The 23,766-nt window shown below is 38.2% G+C and overlaps 1 protein-coding gene across 1 annotated transcript in view; it reads right to left on the bottom strand.

Moving 5' to 3' along the window:
* The window catches only part of RICTOR (RPTOR independent companion of MTOR complex 2), an 82,415-nt gene that overhangs the window by 38,263 nt on the left and 20,386 nt on the right, over positions 1-23,766 (bottom strand). The window contains exons 4-11 of the mRNA XM_079330091.1: positions 18,335-18,399; positions 16,043-16,174; positions 15,030-15,093; positions 4,203-4,329; positions 3,175-3,344; positions 2,873-2,940; positions 1,704-1,771; positions 355-437 (exon numbers count right to left, since the gene is read on the bottom strand). Coding sequence (XP_079186217.1) covers positions 355-437; positions 1,704-1,771; positions 2,873-2,940; positions 3,175-3,344; positions 4,203-4,329; positions 15,030-15,093; positions 16,043-16,174; positions 18,335-18,399 — 777 coding nt within the window. The remainder of the gene's footprint in view (positions 1-354; positions 438-1,703; positions 1,772-2,872; positions 2,941-3,174; positions 3,345-4,202; positions 4,330-15,029; positions 15,094-16,042; positions 16,175-18,334; positions 18,400-23,766) is intronic.

Raw genomic sequence — 23,766 nt, 5'->3', positions numbered from 1 at the left:
TTAATTTGTGAAGAAACATTTTTATTTACCTGGAATTAAATTCTGATTATTATACTTTAAATTTGCAACTGCAGCTACTGTAAACTCGCTTTTATTTGTCAATAGAATAAAAATAAATTAATGTACTTTTCTCTCCTCCATTTTGTCACACATACATGGTGTCCTCCCCAACCTTAGAGGAATTTCGGAACAGAATTACAGACTTGAATTTCAGGGGTTAAATACACTCAGGGACAGTTGTCTCATAACCAGTGTCTGTGTTTATTTAAACCATTAAATTGTTAAAAATTTAAGAATAACTTAATTAAAATATTAAATATTATTTCTTCATCAGTACTGAATATTCACACCTACCCGGATTTCCATATTTGGTATACAGAGTACCCCAATAAGAGACTGAATCCCAGAATTTCCAGGTTTGCAAAGGCTGATGATACCTAGAAAGCAATAAATGTATAATCATACTCCCTCATCAAGAAAAGAAAGGGCCATAGACACATTGTTAGATTTCCAGTTTGAAAACAAGCATATATGAAAAAAATTACTAATCATAAACATTTTCACCTTTATAATATCATCTCCTTCCCAATCAATATTTCAAAACTTCATAACCACAGAACTTTATATTCTCATTTAAAAACTGTGCTACTTTTGTCCTTCCTACTGTGAACAGAACTCAAAAGTTATCTATAAAAATAACATACGCATGGAAGAAATAACAAAAAGACAAAACTGTCTGTAATGAGTAACTCTTGAGCCTGAAAGGTTTTCATCAACTGAGAACTGTAAGGAATTTCAATCAAAAGCTGTATCACAACCTAAGAAATTAATTAATTTCGTTTTAGTCTCAGGTGAATTCTCACAGCTCTTAGATCTAACGGCCTGAGTCTAGGAAGATGCAGTAACACACTAACACACCTATCAGAAACTGTTTAATGAAAGTCTCAAAGTCATCACATGTTTCCTCTCCAATCATGAGAGAACACACATGAACCTTGAAGAATATCAGGACATTAAAATTAAGCATAGTGATAATTTTCAGAACTTAAAAAAATAACGAATAGTGTCACAACACAGCATAAGTATAGCCTGGAAAAATCCCACTCAACATTTTGTTAAATGTTTGTATTAACTGCTTTGAATTTGCAGGAAAGTGTCTTGACAAAAAAAAAGTAATTCCTGAGGTAGTACCTTCATCTTACATATTGTAATATCAGAAAGAAATTAGTAATATGAGAAAATGTATTTTTTTGATTTAGAAATGTCTTCTACATGAAAAATTGCAAACTATGTCCATTTCTATGTCCAACTTCTCTTCAGCTATGGCAGAGGGTATAAGCAGGTAAAGTATTTGATGCTATCTCTTAACACAGACAAAAATATTTCATTTGCAGTGGCAGAACCATCTCAAATGCCAATTCTTATGATATGATGTTGTTTTAAACATCCTTTCACCCCTTAGGTCTCAAGAATGACCATCAAGATGCAATTTATAGGGCATGCTACACAGGAAGGGGAAAAAGCTGTGCCTTGTCAGGAGTCCAAGACAACTATGCATTGCATCTTCCAATTTTACATTATCAAAACACATATTAAGTAGCACTGTAGGAAGGTATTGATAGAATGAGACTGATCTTCTATCATTTATACTAGAAAGTAAAATCACACTTCCAATGATCCAGTTTCAAACAAATAAATCTTACCTGCCCATGATCGAAATGCTGCCACTATTCCCATTTTACTAGCTAGGAATCGTGCTTCTCTGTCCTCTCTGCCAAAAAATGTCACAATGGAGGTAATAATTACAAAATAAACAGCATTAGAGTATTATTATTACAATATTATTATTAAATGGTAGTTAACTGAGGTAGGGGAGAAAATCCAATGTAAAAGAAGTATTTTATGCATGCATATATGTGTACATATGTATTTACACAATGTATATTTACACAGAAAAGGTTTAGAATTTTTAATTATTGTCACTTTTCCTCATCCAGGGGAATTTCCATCGGAGAAGGATAACATCAAAAACACCTACAGGTGTCAGATTAATCACTCTGCACCTCCACTGACACTAAGTCCACAGCAGAGATGTAAAGATTTGGACCATATTCAGTTACCCAAACCCAAGCATCTAATCCCATTTGATAATTAAAAAATCCTGAAAAATTCAAGTTGGAAGCCATCTCAGAAGATCAAAAAGTCACCAGTTACCAGACTAGGCCAGATTATAGAAACACAGAATGGTTTGGGTTGGAAGGCACCTTAAAGGCTATCTAGTTCAACCCCTCTGCAAGAAGTCAGCAAATGCAGCGCTCAGCACACACTCATTTTACAGTGTCCAGAGCTTTACAAGGTAGACAAGCTTCTGTAATTCAGTTTGGAATATCTACAAAAAAACCCAAGGCTTTATCCAGTTGGGTGTTAGAAACTCTCAAGAATGGAGGCAGCAGGATCTCTCTGGACAACCTACACTAACTCTTGACAAGGTTCATAGAAAATCATTTCCCCTGCCATTTACATCAAGTTCAAATCTTTCTTGCTTCAATTTGTCTCTTGTTGCTTCTTGTCCTCCCACCTTCCACCACCATTAAAAGTCCTGGCTCCATCATCTTGAAAGCATTTTCAAAGATAGTAAAAAGACTGCTATTCAGCAGAGGGTTCCCTCAACCCTCTCCTCTCTAGGCTAAACAAGCCCTTTTAAATCTTAAATGCTTAAAAGTATTTTAGAAAACTCCACTCTGGCCTACTATATTCAGCTTCTAGAAATTAGTATTGCAATAATATTGGAACTAATATTTGGAAGGAAGTACAGCTTAATTCCAATGCTCTGAACATAACTGCTAGCACAAGTAGCAGCACTAACACTTACTTGAGTTGTCCTTCTGCTGTGTCTGGATTATGCCTGTAGTGAAAATCTGTGTAAGGGGCTAAAATTCTCTAAACAAAAGAAAGACATGCATTATTTTCACATGAAAATACAGTTAAATCACTTTCCTCAGTCCCACTCCAAACTGTCATATTATTCCGGCTTTATACACCTTAGGCTCAGCCTCAAACATTATCTTTTAGACATTGTGCACTAACATGGAGGAAATCTGAGACAAAAGTAAAACATTTAATGAGTAATACAGTGTTTAATTTCTGTCACTGAACAAGTAAAGCTGCACTCACCTCTAATTCTACATCTGCTCGCACATACTGTCGGGTCTTTGGATGATTAATGAGGTGCAAAACTGTAGTTATCAGAGCCTCATTTATTCGGCTTAGCTGACAGTCAATCACGTTTTTCAAGATGGTACTTAAACCACCCCGAAGAGCCACCACCTCAGGATTTTGAAGTGCTAGATAGAGGAAAATGAGTCATTTTGACCAGTGATCAAAGATAAAACATTTCATGGCGTATGACAAACTTGTCATCTCAAGTATGGAGATCTTATTTGTCCTGAACACTGCTGAGGCACATGTAAAGCTTTTAATGGAACTAGTTGACACTAGCAATGAATTGCAATTTTAGATTAATTTATGATAAACAAAAAAAAATGGTCTCTCAGTCTCCAGCCATTTCCCAAATTAACTCCCAATCAAGTTTCAACACAGTGGTTTTTGGATCTCCCCATAAAGAGTCTCCATGAACATCACTGAACCGACAAAGATAAAATATTTATACTGAAACAAGAGAAACATTTTGCTTATTTCTTTACAACAGAAACTTTAATCTTGAAAACAAGTTGCTGAAGTTATTTCCTACTCATTGATTTTTAAAAACTTCAAAAATCAGCAGCCAAATCAAAGTTGAGGGAGCTAGTATAAACCACTGTCCCGATAACTGCAGTACCCACCAAAAATTTTCAAAAAAGGAAAATATTTCTTAGTTCTCTTAATTCTTCTAAATTTGACAGCATCTTGTGTATGGAAATCTCCCTATTTCAAATCCATTAGTTTAAGAAATACCAACTGCAGTAGAGAAATGTTTTTCAGGCAAATCAAAAACTGTCAAGTTTTGAAGGAAAGATGAAAACCTGAAACCTTTGCCTAGGGCATATAAATAGATTTTTAGTAATTTTGGTTTATATCATCCTAATGACTAAAATCCATGAAACTGACTTAAAAAGAACACTTAACATCTAATTCCTTATTAAAAAAATATTGTGAATGACAATCACGTCAAAACTGAACATTAATTAAGAAAATAATCTTACCTAGTTCACAGATAATGGCTATACATGCTCGAACCATTCTGTCTCTTTCTTGAAGACCATCATTTCCTACTGCTATCAAAGAATTAGTAATAGAACTGGGGAACAATGACGCATTCACAGTGATCATCTGCCAAAAACAAAAGAAAAAATACTTTGGTTTATTTATATTTATTTAAATACACTTCCATATTCACCAGCATTCTGTTTTCCACATAAAGTTAGACAGACTATTCCACCTAGTACTTGGTTGCATCTGGCTAATCTTCACAATAATTTCTTTTGCTCTTGAAATTTTTTCCATTTCAATTTGTTTGTCAATGTACTTTACCATTCCCTTCTTGCTTCAGATTTTTATATTTTACCTTAATAAGAAAGAATTTAAAATATGTCTTTTGCAGTGAGAATTAAGACTATCTTCATCATAGGTTTGTTACTGTTTTTTTTCCCCAATAATATCTTTATTGACAAAGAATATTATCCAATGACAGAGTAGACTACAAATGCATCTTCTATTAAGGACATTCTGCACCATGGAACCAACTTAGCTGTTAGTTTGGGACACTCAGAATTTACACCAGATTAAGGAGCAAGATATATTAAAGTTAAGGAAAGCCACCCCTAAACAACTAATACCACCAATTCTTCACTATCACCAAAGTTAGGCTTTGATTACAAAGGCTGGGCAACTGCTTGTTCACACTTTTTCAATTTGTGAATATTAAATACACATATCCTTCTGGACCAAGAATATCACTAAACAGATGTATTATTAAGGAGGAGGTTTTTGTCTGGCTGCCTAAAAAGGGAACGGTGCAATCTTTTATAACCCACTCAGCCGTGTCACCTTTTTTTCTCCACTAATAAATAAAAGTGAGACATAAAAAAACCCCTCAATATCCATTAAAGAACTAAAATTTAAGGGTTGTTTCCCATGCTTTTGCTTATCATCTTTTTTGTCTTCAACAAAACAAGGCTTATCTTCATAATTCTTCAAAGAACATTTTGTCCTGTATCCATTTTATATAAGTGGATATATATATGTGGATATATAATGTGTTATAAGTATTAGTGCAAAGACGATTCGTTTTTTACCTTTTTTTGCCGAATGTTAAAATGAGAGGGGATCAACCATTATATCCAAAATATTGGAAGAGTTTTAACCAATCTATCTTTAAATACATGTTTTTGAGAAGCTTCTTGTTATATACAATGCAAGCAAAACAGAAAGCTTTAAGGAAAAAACAAATTCTCTCCCACCCACACAGTCTTTCACTTTTACACTGGCAAGATGAAACAAGAATAAGCAATAGAAGAGGTGCACCAATCCACTCTAGAAACTGCCACCTGTTTGCTACTGATATTGACATGGTACTTCCTGTGAAGACACAAGGTGTTCATCTTTATGTCTCCTGTTTTTAAAACACGAGAAGGAAAGGTTTCTTGCAATACTCAACTCTAAACACACCAGAAGAATAAACAATTTTCTATATTTACTTTGTATCTGCTCTAGGTATTAAAACACAGTTCTAAAGACCAAGAACAGATAAAAGAAGCTACTTACAAGTAGCTGAGATGAAATAAGTAATAAAGACTATGAATTTGGCCTTTTAACACTCCTTTAGAAAACAGGAAGAAAGAAAATGGTACATATTGCATCTAACCCTGACTTCCGCTTTAAAAAGAAAACACCTGGACTATTGAACTTTTTAAAAAATGTCTTATTGACTTCTACTAGATAGAAAAATACTTCACAAAGCAACTTCATCCTTTTCGTGGCTCAAGATATTACTAAACTGTAAAGCTTTTACCACTAAATGCAGAGGTAACAGCAGTCAAAGCAGACAGCGAGCACTCAGCCATCAAAAACTACAGGACATCAAGTTTAAAAATCAGATTTTTTAAAATCTTCCTACACCATTTAAACCTAATATTCTTAAAACAAAATTTATGATTCCCTTTTCTAAATTCATAAATAAATATTAATATCTTATATTTTATTGTTTTTCTCTGTGAAAAGAAAGAAAAGAGAAGGTTTTAATTTTTATCTATATAATTTTCAGACATTTTTACTACAAAAGATGAGATTAAAGAGCCAAATCTTGAAACTGAAAACCATAGTTCTATCATACTGGAAAATCCCAGTTCAGTTACACAGTAAATTATCTTCTGAACAATTCTGTTAGCTTTTTTCCATTTCATTTGCCATTCATTCTTCCCTTCTAGACCTTTATATAATCCTTTAGGAATCCTGGAATCAAATCACTAAGTCTGAGACACTGAGAGAGACGAAGACAGAGGTAGGAAAAGGGCAAGAGCAGGGCAGCAAAAAAACAATGTGAAAATACAGAACGTGCTATTCAGGAAGCACAGTATTCCTTGTGAGAGTACTGACTGCTTTACGCCAATCCATGCTTAACTGCTGTGGCCCAGTGTCCTGGGGTGACTTTGTGATGTTGAATTGTATCCTCATTCGTTTGTTTAGCCCAGAAACAAGTTCAAAGGCTGGATTTGAGAAGGAAAGGGTGGAAGGAGAAGAGGTGGAATGTCAGATGTGGTTGTTTTTAAACACAGAGATAGGATTTTCATCATTTTCATTATGTCGCCATGGTGGACAGCAGGAGAGAGCTCTCTTTTGTTTTTAGTTAGTTTTTAACTAACTGAAGCAGAGAAGCTCCCTGGAAAGATCTTTCCTTTTTTCCTAGAATTATTTGAAGCTGCTCTGCATTGTGGACCTGAGGGGAGCACCAGGAGCTCACACCTGTGGCTGACCAGGACCTGGCCTGGGCCAGTGGCATTTTCCAGCACTGGAGGGACTCAGAACAAACTGAGCTGAGCTACCACTCACAGGAGAGAGTCACCAAATTCAGAGGTGAATTTGTCACCTCTTCAGAGTTGCAAGAGATTCTGTTGTTCAGTAATGCTCATTCTTTTGTATTTTGCCTGTTGAATAAACAGGTTTTTCCCACTTCTCTCTGAAGAAATCTTTTCCTGAACTGGTTGGGGGAGGGTTTACTTAGGTTTGTTTCATTGGGGAGGGAGGACCCTTTGGAGATCTTCTCCCAAACTTGCCCTAAACCAGGACAAATACATTTCACTGGTGCCCAACGTGCGGTTCAAGAAAGTGGTAAAAACCTGTATTGATTGGTTTTTGGTTGTAATTACTCTTTATTAGGACAAAGCAGTTAGTAGCCACATTGTTTGAAATCATAATTCCTCTTGGAGTGGAGGCCAATGTGTCTCTGGTCTCTAGGCTATTTGAGGCTGTAATACCTTTATGCTCCCTAGATTTTTTTCTTATCCAGAACTAGCTCCATTATTGTCCCTAACATGAAGTTTTTATAGTAGAGCGGCACGGATCAGAATAGCTATTGTGCTGGGCCTGGTAATAATGATTTATACAGAGTTTATAAAGGTATTGGAGTCTGTTCCAGGTATGTATGGTTTGTGGTTACGGTTATGCATACAGTTTGTTAGAGGAGGAGCAGGGGATGAGGCTTTTCAGCCTTTCCTTTCCTTCTCCTTTGAATCTGTTACATCACTTTTGGAGAATATTCAGTTTCCCCTGAATGTTAAAGAGACCACCTTCCTGCTATTTAATCTGGTAAGCTTCCTCTACAATATCTTCCGTTTCTCTAGAATGAGGGCTGAGATTTCTAAAGGGGCTGATGAGACCCCTGACACAGGAGTAGACCCAGGCGTGGAAACTCCTGAGTGATGTGGAGAATGGGAGTGAATGGGCCAAATCCTGAAGGAATTTTCTGACCCTACAGTCACAGATTTCCCATGTGAACAAATTCAGAACCCAGCTAAGGTGGGGAAATACCTGAAAGAGAAGTGCCATGATGACTCTAAGGAGAAAAAGATCATTGCAGTAAGCTGGGCCCTGGCATATGCTTATTGCACAATGCTAGATACTGTAGGACAGCAGAGAGAGGCCAGGGGGCAGGGGCATAAATCAGCAGCTATGCCAGTCACTCAGGCTGCAGCCAACACTGCAGCTACTCAGGTTGTACCTAACCAGACAGTGAGCCTAAGCCAGCATTAAAACCAGACTGTGAGCCTAAGCCACTGGTACTTTTGCTGCAGGAAGGAAGCACACCAGCAACACCCACTGGCTCTGGACGATGATGATCCAGCGGAAGGACCCTCAAAGCAAGCTCCTGCTACAAAATCAGAAGTCAAAGCAACTGACACAAGATTGGAAGTGCTTTCCCCTGAAAGGACTATTGAGTCCTTACTCCTGAAAGACCTTCGTGGCCTAAGAAAGGATTACACCCAACTATATGATGAATCTATAATTAGCTGGTTAGTCCGTCTTTGGGATGCTGCAGGTGAGGCTACAATTCTGACGGTACTGACATGAGGCATCTGGGATCCTTGTCATATGACTCCATTATCAACCAAGGAATGATGAGGGGGGCTAATCCTCAGAGTCTCTAGGCATGGGTCTTGGGAAGTGTGGCACACAGGCAGACGATCTCTATATGCAGCAAACCCAGTGGAAGACCACAGAACAAGCAATAAAACGCTTGAGAGAAATGGCAGTGGCAGAGACTGTCTTTTCAGATGACCTAGCAAATAAGAATCCAGACTTGGTACCATGTACATCTGTGATGTGGCAAAAACTTGTATGATTTGGACCACAAGAATACACTTCTGCTTTAGCAATAGTGAAGCGGGATGACAGGGAGGAGACCATGCTTGATATGGAGAAGAAGCTCTGAGCATATGCAGATGCTGTGCATGGCCCAACACATGCCAGAATAGCAGCTGATGTCTACAGAAATCAGAAGACAGGATACAGGAGAATCACAAAAAACTCAGGGAGTAAAAAAGACCTTCTCCAAATCATAGCTGTACAGATAAGAGGTTCTGGTACTCAACACAGGCGTTCCCCAGATAAGGAGCTGAGCTGTGCTTCTTCCTGCGTGATTGCAGAGAAAATTTGAGGAGATGGGATGGAAAATCTACTGCTTCTCTGGCACAATGGATGTGTGAACTAAGGAAGGCAAAACTCAGAGAGGGAATTCCACCAAGAAGGAAGCATCTCCAGTTGCCCACAGCCAAAACGCCAGATATGATGATGACATGTCCAATCCCCTTGAAGGAACCTTCAAGATATATGCCCAGGGAAAGAAGGATAACCACGCTTAGAGAGGCCCTGCCTCTAGCCAGGTAGACGCTAGGGAAAATCATGGTTTTGGACTCACTGTGGATTCGTTGGCCTGGCACATCTGAACCACAAAAATATGAGGCTTTGGTCTATGGGGTTAACTCTCTGATGCTCTTTGTCGGGTTATTTTCTTAAATAAGCAAGCAGCTAATAGTTGCTATAAAGCTGTTTATTACAAAGGCACGTCAGTTTCAAAAGTCAAGTCACAGACATTAAAGTCCATGCTAAGTTTTGGTATAGAGTCCCAAACAGAAGTGGAAGCTGCTCTTGTCAAGGTCTTAGGAAGCTGATCTTATTGAAGTTTCTATCTTCTTGGGTGTTCGTGATGGCAGTGAGTAAAGCAAAGCAAAATCCGATGGCAAAAGCACCAGCTCTCCCCAATGCAATACTCTTACATAGAAACTTCCTAACAAGCTAAGACACAAACTTGGACCACCACTTCTTAACCTATTAACATTTTAGCTTCTTAGCATGCCAGGTTACATATAAACTACACATATAACCTATGTTGCTCTATCTGAAAAGTGTAAGCAATATTCTTACTATAGTTCTATTATGTCTAAAACTATGTTTCTGGAGCCTCCACAGAAAGTACTAGTATCTGAGACTATGCTTTTCAGCCTTTACTAGAACTTGTACTTCTACTCTGGCATCTAAGACCTTTTACTCACTAGAAGCATTTAAGCTCATTCTAAAACTTACTTAGTGACTCATTTACTTACCTTAAAACTTAAACTTACACCTCTACTTTAAGTGTGAATGGCTTAATATACTTCAATCCATTCGATCCCTGCACTGATTTCTCCTTGAAGAACTCAGACAGATTCCCGGCTCACTGACTCCAACATCTCCCCCTTCTCTTTGGATCATAAAGATTTCAGAGTGAATTAAAGCAGGTAGTACCAAACATGTGGCACTAAATGTGGGGTTAACTCTGCAATGTTATAGACACCAACTTTGTCGGATTATTTTCTTAAATGAGCAAGCAGCTAATAGTAGCTAATAGTATAAAACCATTTATTACAAAGGCACTTCAGTTTCAAAAGCAGTCACAGACTTTGAAGTCCATGCTAAGTTTTGGTACATATACACTGGTTTGCAGTGCACATTAATCCCATTGAGATATGTGAGGGCAGAATCTGTTTCTGTCGCTGCGTGACAGGGGGATCACAGGATTTTACTTTGGTGGAAGCTGAGGTGAGCCTAACGAAATGGAAGGAAGAAACACACTATTGTGGCTGGCCCACAGGCCTCAGACATTTTGGGCATAGACTTTCTCCAAAGTCTATGGGACTAAGAGACTAATTTGGGATAGTGGCTGTAGAGACAGAGGGCATCAAGCAATTGAACGTCTTGCCTGGACTGTCAGACAACCCATCTAGAGTAGGACTTCTGAAGGGTGAAGAGCAACAGGTACCAATTGCCACCATGACAGTACACCGCTGGCAGTGCCAGACAAATTGAGATGCTGTGATCCCCATCCACAAGATGATCCATGAGCTGGAGAGCCAAGAGCCACTCACCCTTCAACAGTCCCATGTGGCCTGTGCAGAAATCTGATGGAGAATGGAGACTGACTGTGGACTATCAGGCATTGAATGAAGCGACTCCACCGCTGAGCGCTGCCGTGCCGGACATGCTGGAACTCCAGTACGAGCTGGAGTCCAAGGCAGCAAGGTGGTATGCCACCATTGACATTGCAAATGCATTCTTCTCCATTCCTTTGGCAGCAGAGTGCAGGCCTCAGTTTGCTTTCACCTGGAGGGGCGTGCAGTACACCTGGAACCGACTGCCCCAGGGGTGGAAGCACAGCCCCACCATCTGCCACGGACTGATCCAGGCTGCACTGGAGAAGGGTGAGGCTCCGGAACATCTACAATATATTGATGATATCATCGTATGGGGAAACACAGCAGCGGAAGTGTTTGAGAAAGGAGAGAAAAACATCCAGATTCTCCTGGAAGCTGATTTTGCCATCAAGAAGAGCCAAGTTAAGAGACTAGCTCATGAGATCCAGTTCTTGGGAATAAAGTGGCAAGATGACAGTGTAAGATTCCTACCAATGTCATCAACAAGATTACAGCAATGTCTTCACCGACCCCTAAGAAGGAGACACAAGCTTTCCTAGATGCCATAGGCTTTTGGAGAATGCACATCCCTGAGCACAGCCAGATTGTGAGCCCTCTCTAACTGGTCACTCGCAAGAATGATTTCCACTGGGACCCCGAACAACAGCAAGCCTTCACCCAGATCAAACAGGAGATCGCTCATTCAGCAGCCCTTGGCCCAGTCAGGATGGGACCAGAGGTAAAGAATGCGCTCTACTCTGCAGCTGGAAACCATGGTCTGTCCTGGAGCCTTTGGCAGAAGGTGCCTGGTGAGACTCGAGGCTGATGATTAGGATTTTGGAGTTGGAGCTACAGACAGTCCAAAGCCAACTATACTCCAAGAGAAAAATAAATTTTAGCAGAAAGAAATTTTATGAAGGAGTCCACGCCACTTTGGGGGTGATTGGTGTGGAAGCACAACTCCTCCTTGACATCCTACCAGTGCTGGGGTGGATGCTCAAAACAAAGGTTCCCTCCAGCCACCATGACACCAATGCCACACGGAGCAAGTAGATTGCTCTTATCATGCAGCATGCCCTGGGATTTTGGAGATAATTACGAACTGGCCAGAAGGTGAAGATTTTGGTCTCGCTGATGAAGAGGAGCAGAAGCAAGTGACCCGGGCTGAAGAAGTTCCACCGTACAACCAGCTACCAGCAGATGAAACACGCTACGCCCTTTTCACCGACGGTTCCTGCCGCATTGTGGGGATGAACCGGAAGTGGAAAGCTGCCGTATGGAGCCCCACACGACAGGTTGCACAAGCTACCGAAGGAGAAGGTGGATCGAGTCAACTTGTTGAACTCAAAGCTGTTCAACTAGCCTTGGACATTGCTGAGAGAGAGAAATGGCCAAAGCTCTACCTTTACACTGATTCCACTGATTCGTGGATGGTAGCCAATGCTCTGTGGGGTTGGCTGGAAAGGTGGAAAAAGGCTGACTGGCAATGGAGAGGAAAACCAATCTGGGCTGCTGATGAGTGGAAAGACATTGCCACTCGGGTAGAGAAGCTCCCCGTGAAAGTCCGTCATGTGGGTGCCCATGTTCCCAAGAGTCAGGTTAATGAACACTGGCACAATGAGCAGGTGGATCAGGCTGCACAGATAGAGGTCTCAAAGATAGACTTAAATTGGGAACATAAGGGAGAACTGTTCCTGGCTCGATGGGCCCACGATGCCTCAGCCCATCAGGGCAGAGACGCCACCTATAAGTGGGCACGAGACCGAGGGGTGGATCTAACCATGGACAGCATCTCTCAGGTTATTCATGACTGTGACATGTGCGCTGCCATCAAACAGGCCAAGCGGGTGAAGCCCCTCTGGTATGAGGGGAGATGGTCCAAATATAAGTATGGAGAGGCCTGGCAGATTGACTATATCACACTGCCTCAGACCCGCCAGGGCAAGCGCTACGTGCTGACCATGGTAGAAGCCACCACCGGATAGTTAAAGACCTACCCTGTGCCCCACACCACTGCTCGGAACACCATCCTGGGCCTGGAAAAGCAAGTCCTCTGGAGGCATGGTACCCCTGAGAGAATTGAGTCAGACAATGGGACTCATTTCAAGAGCCACATGAATACCTGGGCTAGGGAACATGGCATTGAGTGGGTGTACCATATCCCCTACCATGCACCAGCTGCAGGTAAAGTGGAGAGGTACAATGGCCTGCTTAAAAACCACCTTGAAAGCACTGGATGGGGAATCTTTCAAAAACTGGAAGCAGCATTTAGCAAAGGCCACGTGGTTAGTTAATATCCGAGGCTCTACCAACCGAGCAGGCCCTGCCCAATCTGAGCCCCAGCATACAGCCCCAAAGTCCCAATGGTGCATGTCAGAGGTTTGTTAGGGAAGACATTTTGGGTCAATTCTGCCTTGAGTACAGACAAACCCATTCCTGGGATTGTCTTTGCTCAGGGACCAGGTTGCACATGCTAGATAATGCAGAAAGAGAGAACAACATGATGTGTACCTCAGGGAGATATGCTGGTTGGGTGAGAGCCATATACAAGTGTCATTGTTTGCTGCGTGTTACTGCAATTGTCTCTACATAGCTGTATATGGTAATATATATGTGTATGCATAAGGTATGTGTGTGCAGAGTTAGAATATGTATTAGTTTTGTTACTCAGTTGACAATATGGGGATAAGAGGTGGAATGTCCTGGGGTGATTTTGTGATGTCTGTTTTTACAAGTTTTGTACCTTTGAGGCTGGATTTGAGCATGAAAGGGTGGAAGCAGAAGAGGTGGAATGTCTGGTTGTTTTCAAAACACAGAGATAGGAGTTTCATCTTTTGTCTCCTGGACTATGTCGCCATGGTGGATAGCAGGAGAGAGTTCTCCCTTGCTTTTAATTAAGTTTTTTGACTAACTGAAGCAGGGAATTTAACTGAAAAGTTTTTTCTTTTTTTTTTTCTGGAATAATTTTTTCAGATCAAACTAATCAATTTGTTTCTCTTGCCGTCTCTTCTTTCAAGCAAGACAGAATATTTTCCTGAAGTAGGAAATACCCAAAATAATGAGGACAAATATCTGACACAAATAAAACCAATTATGGATGTGTTTCCATCTTCTGATTTACATTATTAAGTCTACACTGGAGCTCTTATTTCAAAGTAGATTTGCAAAGAACTTTTACAAGTCAGGGATCTGTCCTTTATAGTGGGGCTTTTCTGTTTGTTTTTTTCTTATTTGGATTTGGAGGTAGCCGTGTTTAATAACTCTCTTTTTTTGGCACAATTGTTAATGGAGCACATTTTATCTCCTGTAAGATAGAAAACGTATTTAGATAGATTTAAAATACAAAATGAGATTTAACACGGACAGTGCTCCTGGGGAACCATTCAACTACTCCAAATTTTACTTCAGTCTTTGGTAGTTTTTATAAGAATAAGAGAACAATAAAGAACAATGAAGTCCAGCACAAAGGCAGGGTATTATTATGTTTCATGAATAGATTTGGTACCTCTATATGGCAATTTCTCTAGGATGAATTTGAAAATGCAACTACTATAATCTTAAATCTCACATCCATGGGTACATAATACAGTAACCATCACAGACTAACCATGTTTTATTGAGTATCTGAGACAAAATCCTCCATGGATAGCATCAATTGCCACAAATAAAGCAGCAAGTGTATAAGCATTCCTTGAACGATTACATCAGTGACAACTTGTCTCATTTCTCACATAGCACAAAATCTCCCAATCTCTCACTCACAGGTGCTTAAACAAACTAAACAATGAAGTCATCGTAATTTCAATATTGAAACTTGATGTTATTTTTATGCCCTTGTTTATGCCTTGTGCTTCCCAAACCTTGCCCAATAAGCAAGATTCTTCTAGCGCACTTGAGATTCTAAGCGTTAAAAATGTAAAATTGAAGCAACTCTCTTCACTACATTTTTCTTTTAAATTATCAGCTATAATACATGTTTAAGATAAAGCAAGGTATTAAAGACTGAAAAAGCACTGTTGAGGGAGAAACCAGGAGTCAGCATAATTGACTGGCACTGCAGATACAACCATACATAGGAGATTTTACCTTTCTGACTAATCGAAGTGCTTGTGTTCTTTCTACTTCATTACTCTGCTGTATGTCAATGCACCTAAAATAAGTTAAAAAACACATTTTGTTTATAACAACAGTAACTTTCACCTTAACTGTTAACAACTCACGTTAATATTTATGTGAATCAGCACAAAAGAAAAATAACTGACTTATGGTTTTTAAACACTTTTCAGTTAGCTTTGGTTTATATTTTCTCAGATATTCTCATTACAATTAAATCAGTAGAATGTTCTCAAATATAAAAAGGCAGAGCATAATACTGGAGCAATTATTTTCCAAGCCAGCTGCATTTGTGATTTGCAAATGAGACCACACCAAATGTTTGTAATGTTTCACATCAACACACTTTTGAGTGTTCTCAGATCAGAAAAGACCTTTTGCTCCAAAAAAATTAAACAGCACACTAAAACTGCATGTGTATAGTTATAAACCAAAATTCACACACAAATCTGCATCAGCATATTAAATAAAAAATTCATTAGAAGCACTATAAATGCTGTTATTTACATTTATTCATCATGCTGTTTATATTATCTCACTGCTGGTTTTCCTTTCAGTATTCTTCTGTTGTGTCATTGATTATATTTAGACTACAAATTCTTGGACATCAACTACTTTTTAGCTCTGACTTTGTAGTGGAGGCTCCACAGCACTGTGATAATACAAAGAATCAAACAACTCCCACACAAAAACTTAAGACATGAAAATTTTTTAATCTTTCAACCTTACTAATTTATAGTCAATGGTATTCACAATTAAAATAAATTCTTTGGATTACTTGTAATATATCATATATTAGGAAAGCATTCTATTTGGAGTAGCTAGTGTGATGAAATATTCTGCTGAAGAAAAAGAAAAATGCATTTTATAAAACTACTTATCAAGAATGTTAGAGAATATGAAAACACTTCTCTCCTGTCTCAACCATGAAAATGCAAGTGATTTAGAACTTTACAATTCACAAAAAGAAGAAAGAGGAAAATTACCTGGCTATCAAATAATCCACTTTCAACTTTAGCACCTTCTGGAGAATACTGGAGTCCCGAATAAGATAGCGGAGGGCTCGCAATCCTGCTGCTCGCACCTCTTTTGCTTCATTTAGTAAAGCTAACCTCAGACTACAATGAAGAAAACAAGAGGGATAAACAACTATTAAGCAGCAGGTAGACCACCATGTGACATGTAGCTATTATTCACTCACTTAAGATGAAAAAAGTATGATTTCAAAAAATAAATGTTCTGAACTCATTTTCTGACTTTGTCTTCTCAGGTGCAACCAGAAGGCAAGTCCTCATCCTGGCCAGCACACAATATATTAATTTTGAAAAGCCACAAATGAATTTTTCCCCCCAAGTAACAGCTTGTACATCCGTGGAATGACATAGAATGAAAACCTGTACACAACTTTATTTGACAAAACAGCTGAGCACAATATTAGTCCAAGAAAATTAAGAGGTAGAATAAAGTAGGTAAGAAGAAATTATATACAGAAGAACTTTAGAAATGGAGCTAGCAAGCACAAAGTAGCACACTGTCTTTTTGAAGGCCCTTAAGAGATTTGCCTCTCTTCTCAATGACATGCAGGATGGGGTAGAATCCTCAACCTCCCAATGACATCTACTAGTAGGACTTTTCACTGGACATCTAAGAATGTAAATACTTCAGCCAGTGAGACTGAACTTCTACTTCTACAAAGGACTTTTTTTTTTTTTGTCCTTATCCTAGAGTTGTTGTACACGGCAATCAGCTACTCCAAGGCAAAAAATCTTCAGCATCTTTTGGTGAATACCTGGCCTGGGTAAGTCACTGTAACAGAAGTCTACTCCCAGGTGACACCTAGACAATGTAGAAAGGCTGCTGTATCATTTGCAATAAAGATGAACTGATTATTACTTTCAGCACCAAGTAGGGAATTGTTTCAAGACCATCTTTTCTATAACATGAATATGCTGCCCACATTACTTTGAATGCAGCCCAAGACACAAGTGGACTTCCAAGACGGGATATGGGACTGCTGACTCATGTCCAGCCTCTCGTCCAGGAGCACTCCCAAGTCCTGAGCAGTACTGCCCTCAATCAGTTCAAGCCCCAGCCTGCGTTGGTACCAGGTATATACCAGGTGCACTCTTGATACCAAGGATCTTTGAGCCCAACTCCTGGACTTGCACAGGACAATCCCAAGGATCACACCATGTGCCTGAGAATGTTATCCAAACACTTCTTGAACTCTGTCAAGCTTGGGCATGTCACTACTGCCCTTGGGGAGCCTGTTCCACTTCCCAACCATCCTCTGGGTAAAGAATCTTTTCCTAATATCCAATGCAAACCTCTCCTGACACAACTTCAGGCCATTCCCTTGGGTCCTGTCACTGGGCCAATGGAAAGAAGAGATCATGCCTGTTCCTCCTCTTTCCCTCACAAGGAAGCTGCAGACCAGTTAAAAAACAGGCACAGTAAAAAAAATTACAAAGGACAAGACTACAATGACATTTAACACTCCAAAGAAAAAGCTACCAAATAGAGATGTGCCACTATCTTCAAGTATACAATGAAAACATACAGCTAGTCAAAAAGATAAGATCAGTTTTAGCTAAGAAAACAATTACATAAGATTTCCCAACATTTTGCTCAAAGAGCAATTAGCTTTCCTAAGCTTTTTTTTCCTTACGTGAGATCTAAATTGAAAAAATAAAGAAATGCATTAAATATTAGATCTTATTTGCTTTTGAAACCAGTGCTGGTCTTTAAGACAAATTTACAAATTTCTGTGTGGAAATAAGCATGTACATTCGACAGTCATAAATGGCCACAAAACAGACAGAAATTCCACTTAAAATATATATACAGGGCATATCAGCAGGGAAGGCAGTGCTACATGGACATAGCAACAGTGCTACATACACATACCAAAACAACATAAAATACTGATCTTTAAACATTGATTCTGTATCAAGAGTATGTTCTATATTTTGTAATGTATATTTTTATTAGAAGTTCTTTCAACAAGTACTGAAATATTTAGAGGTACTTTTACATCTCTGAGGGATATAAGGAAGAAATCTACACTTCTAACTTGGAGGGTTTGTCTCTGCCCAAAAGTAAATAATATATTTCTGATTTTACTCATTAAAATATTTGCAGGTTATATACTTGCATTATGAAGTTTCAAACATATTATAAATACAAAATACTAGTTCAAAAGTACAAATGAAGTTTATTTAATTGCACCAAAACAACTGAAGCTCCCTAGCATTGCTCTAGTGCTCTTTACTACTTACCATATTATGATGCTGTCATAGGTAAAACCTAATTTTTCTTCAGCATGGCCAGTATTACAAAGAAGCTGAAAATAGAAGAAAATATCTGTTATTTATGCCTCTCCAAAAATGACCATGAAAAACCATATATTTTGGGAAATGCTTTGAAAAAAACCTGAGCAATTTAATTTGTAGCAAGGCAGAGTACGAGACTTCTCTGAACACTTTGGCTGTCTGTATCATGCTCCTATACACATCAGATACAAAGACTCACCCGGATTTTCATACCAAAAAAAGGTTGCACAGTTGTAAAAGCTGTTTACTGGTCAATCCATTTTACAGCACCAGATTGGTAGCTGGCAACTGGTAATTTGAGCAGAGTGCAAAAACGACTGAAGCCAAAGCAAATCTGCAGGAGCTCAGGTAAGAGTTTTGAAACAGACTAACGCTGATGGTCCACTGCCCTGTTTTGTCACAGTAGCACAGAGCTATAAAAAAAATCAGAAGTCATTACCAAGTGTCCTGTAACTGACATTTGGTCTTGGCCTACCATCCATTCTACTTGCATTCCCAGAAAACCAGAGCAAAGGTTGAAATTTTACACAGTTATAAACTGTCACAAAATGGACACTTCCAACTGTGTCTAGCCATTGTGAGCAGAAAAGATTTATAAGCACTGTTTTTAAGTCCAAAACCATGCTTAGAAGGAGCAACCTAGGTCGCCAATGTTTTATTTTAGCCTCTTGAGGAAAGGAAAACAATCTCTTCTGTAAGAAGAGCTGATGCTGTTCTTTTCAAGAGCAGCAAAGAAATTCTTAGTAATTTCATTTACTATTCCTGGCCAAAATTATAAAACATTATCATGCCAAATCCCAAAGCATTTTTCTAAGCACTTCCAAAAATTTAAGTGACTAATACTGATTGCAATAGCTTTGCACTTTGTCCTCCGTTTTCGAAACAGGCATGTGCACAGCTCTAAGTCAGCGCAGTATTAAGTTTCTCCTCAGTCAGGAATCCAGGAAGTATTTGTGCTAACTAGTCATTCCCTCTGCTCTGAAAATATTGTAATATATCAAACCCTGTGACTCATTCTTTATGTGTATTTACTGCTAACAATAAGAAATTTATAATAAACAACACGAACAGCCAAATCAAGGTTAATTTAAAATATTTAATGTGTTCCATGCTTCAGCTTTACTGTTCACCTCCATCTGAAAATATGGCATATTGCACAGAAATTCTGCTTTCAAGTAAACCCATTTTACTAGTAAGATAATTTAAATTCCAACAGTACTTAGATTTACACTCAACAAGTAGAAATTCATTCAGTGTTCACATTACATCTTACAAAATTGTCTTTCAAGAAAAATACTTAATGATAATGCTGAAATTTAAGGCTGTTAATAAGAGATTATTAAATTGGCCTGGATCAGCTCCATGTTTTGGCTAAAAAGATTTAAGTTGATTGAAGTATTTTAAATCTGGAATTTTTCTTAATCCAAGACAATTATAAAACATAAGGAAAGTTTTTACATAGCCTTTTTTTACCACCTTTCTAATTTAAATAATAATACTAAAACTAGACAATTGATGCACTAACTGGTTATGACAGTATGTCACTTCCTAACATGAATCTATTTTTATGCCATGTTGTTGGACTGCCTAAGGCCACCACTGCTGCTTTAGCATTTCTATTGACATCTTATGAACTGTAAAAATTGGCTGGCAGAGTGTAAGCAAAACAGTGTGAGAAGATAGTGAGTGAAAACAGTTCATTGTTCAGTTACAGACAGTTACATCAATAGTTGTTTAGGCTAATCATTTATAATCTAAACCTCTCCCCGGCATTCCACCCCAGACAAAAATGAGAAACCCTAACTTAACATAACATATTGTCCTCAACAATCTATTTTACCTACTTTACAAAAACCCATAGAATTTTAATTCTGGTGTAGGAAAAGCCCATCATTCAGAAAGCTGCTATAGTGTGCACTAGTAGTGCACATTAGTGAAGTTAAGTCTCCTATCACACACTTACCCTTGGTTTGCATCTTGAGCAGTCCTAAGGTTAAACTGAAACATTGGACGTGTTCCAGGAACCACCTAACCTGCTGCACTCTAAAAAACATTCAGTTCACTGGACCAGTTTTAGTCTTGTTGTCACTCTCACCCAATATATACAGTGGTTATTAGCTTCTCAATACCAACTGTTTTCCCCTATATGTGCTCCCACTGCACATATCTTCATTAATGCTGAATAGAACTTGACCTTATCTTCAAATTCAAACAGACATGTAACCTGACAAGTTAAAACTCATTAAGTTTAATTGCTTTTTGGATATAAATTTCTGAATTTGACAGCAATAATTATAGAAGTGTTTAATGGTGTCTGTGTATACATTTGAAATACTTCTCCCACAGAAAAGAAAATAGCTACTAGTTTATTCTCCCTCTAATGGAACACCAGCACTTATGCATTAGCTTTCTTCATAATTTCTATATGTTACATATAGAAAAGGGCCTAAAAAGATGGACAGCGAGATCAGAATTCAAAAATGTTTCAGTGACTTGAAAGGAGTGCCCAAACTCAATAAGATTTAACTAAATAACAGGAACAGCATATCATATCCTTCTGTGTACCACACATTAACAGACAGATAAGAAATGAAAGCAGGCCAGCATAAAACAGAAAATGTCCAGAAATTGACATTCAGTATGTTAATTTAAAAAAAACCAGAAAACTAAATCTATCTCTGGAAATACTAATAGGACTGCATTATGTTTGAAATTAAAAGACTTTTTAAATTTCACAGGTTACTCTCAAAACTGCAAGAACAAAATTTTGTATGACACATCTTAAGAGCAAAGTGGAAAATGCGTAGCAGAAAAATGGACAAGGCAGGTAGAAAATCCACCCATGAAGGCTGAGCCTTTGGTTTATTTAATGTAGGAGAAAAAAAACCTGGCTGGTAAGGCTGGATTTCTGTAAGTTTGAAAGGAGGAAAAAATAGTTACGGAAGATGCTATTAAGAACAGAACTGTTCAGATAGTACCAATTTCTTGGGCATTTGCTATGTTATAAATGCCTTTCTTTAAATATATTATACTAAAAACCATTATTGTTTTCTTCTCATTTCACCTTTAAACAACATTAAGCAGATCAATGATTCTGGCCCAAATACAGTGTATTTGTAGATGGCTGTCTTCCTGACAAAGTCAAGTAACTGTCATATATTTGACTGCAAGATTTAACAATTAACAAACATACCATGACAGCATAACTCTATAGGCAAACAGTATCAGAATACTGAAATTTATCTTTGGCTATACACTGACATAGTTAATTAAAATGCCAATGGATTATCATATAATACCTGGAATTATGCAATTATTTGTATTTTTATACTATTTATATTTTCCATATATAGATCTTACCTATAAAAAGCATACATTTTTAAATACACACTGTAAGTTTTATATATATTTTATAAAGGTACAAACAAAACCAAACAAAGTATACTTTGTGAGTTAATACTGCAAATGAGTCTACCTCAAAATTAAAATTTTGTGGTCAAATACACAGTGACTGGGTATAGCAAAGACTCTCTGAGGGTAAGATTAAATATTAGGACAAAATGTTAAGTACATTGGGCCAGATAGTGACTAACTTACAGTGAAGGCTTTATTCATGTTTACTGTCAGCTATGAGTTTTTCATACTACTCAGATGAGTCACAGCAATATGAGTAACATATCAACATGTCTTGGAAACAGTAGCTCAGAACAACAAAACCATAGGAGGTCAACAGCATGCACAAGTGGAGTGTACATTTGAGACCCTTTAAATTTATATTTAGCAGAATAGCCACAGCAAATACTAGGTAAAAATATTATATTATTCTGTGCATTCAGGATGCAATTATTGCATTATAACTTTGGTAACACAGTTTGAGCCACCACTGGCAATATTTAATGAAGACTGCTTTGTAGCTCCTAGTCTTAAGAGAAGCCCCTACTGAAACTGTGGACTCTGGCTTCAGACACATTTGTTACACAGCTGAATGTCCCTAAGTACATGCTCTGTCTCTATCTGCTACATCTCACCCTGAGATTTCAGCTTTCACCAGTGGTTTATCTGCCTGGATGAATGTTACAGTCAGACAGTACATTCAGTCTAAGATACCTGGGTTTTGCAAAAGACAGAGAGACTCTAAAATGGTAAGATTATAAATCAGAGACACAATCCATGAAAGGCTCTATGACCATACCCACACCCAAGCCACTCAATCCATATCATCCGAGTGAAAGTCAGCAGCATGGTCAAAAGTCAACAGATATACAGGCCAGAATAGTAGAGCTTTATTAAATAATGACAATTAAGTTTTGAACAGATTGAAAACGTAATTTTACAATGGTATGAAGCTCAGAAGCTCCCAGTGGAATAAACCTTCTGTAATAGATGCTTATAAATAAATACTTCAAATTACAAAGGTATTTTCCACTAGGTAAATGTAACTGCACAGTTTCTTCAGGTTTTCAGTGATTTACCACTTACTGCTTCCCATGGGGGTGGGGAAAACCCAGAAGATGTAACCACGATGTTTTGGTATTGATCAGCAGAAGCTGGGAAACTTCAAGGTGCTTACCTTATGTAGGTGGCCATATAAATTAAAGATGGGTAATCCTACCCAGGTTACTGGAGCTAAATGCATATACCAGACTTGTGAACTGCTGTGACATTTGAAAGTCCCACTGACCATTTACTGGAGATCAAATCCTCAAACAGTTTTCAGGTCAGAATATAAATTAGGTTAAATAAAGCAGCTTGAAGGAATATAGATTGAGGCACTACTTCATAAAAGTTTCTGCCTACAAAACTGCAGCTTCACTTACTAGGTGACAAGAAGCAGAGGAGAAGAGTGTGCTCTCATTCAAAGCAAATAAAATTTCCAAGTCTGCTGGTGCTGCAATTCGGAACTAAACAGACCTTTCCACAGCCTGTGCATCACCAGACTGGGAATGGTAATTTCCTGGAATAGAAAACTTAGACCACCTGTCAGGCAAGAACAACATACGTTCTGTAGATAAAGGGCAAAGAACTCGAACACTAATCATTTAGCAAGTAAGTAATATTAGCAAAAACTTGATAAATGAAATGAAATTAAAGTTGTTGTAAAATATCATGTATAAAGCATACTTTGCACAGTAATAGTACGTGCTGTGGAGACCTGAATGGGACTCGTTAAGATTTCTCTTAAAGGGAAGTAGCAAGGAAACAGGAGTTACATCACCTAAGCACACAAGCTTCATATAAAGTATCTGCTTTATTGTCTTATTCCAGCAGATGAACAAGTAACTCCTATTGACTTTTGACCACCATTTTTTTAAAATAAAAATATTTAAAGTATTTAACTTCTACATAAAGCCCTGGAGTCTAGTTTAGTACTAGTTCAG

This window comes from Erithacus rubecula (assembly GCF_903797595.1).
Source record: "Erithacus rubecula genome assembly, chromosome: Z".
NCBI classification, from domain to species: Eukaryota; Metazoa; Chordata; class Aves; order Passeriformes; family Muscicapidae; genus Erithacus; species Erithacus rubecula.
The sequence above is the reverse complement of the archived record's forward strand: the minus strand, read 5'-3'. Positions and strand labels throughout refer to the sequence as shown.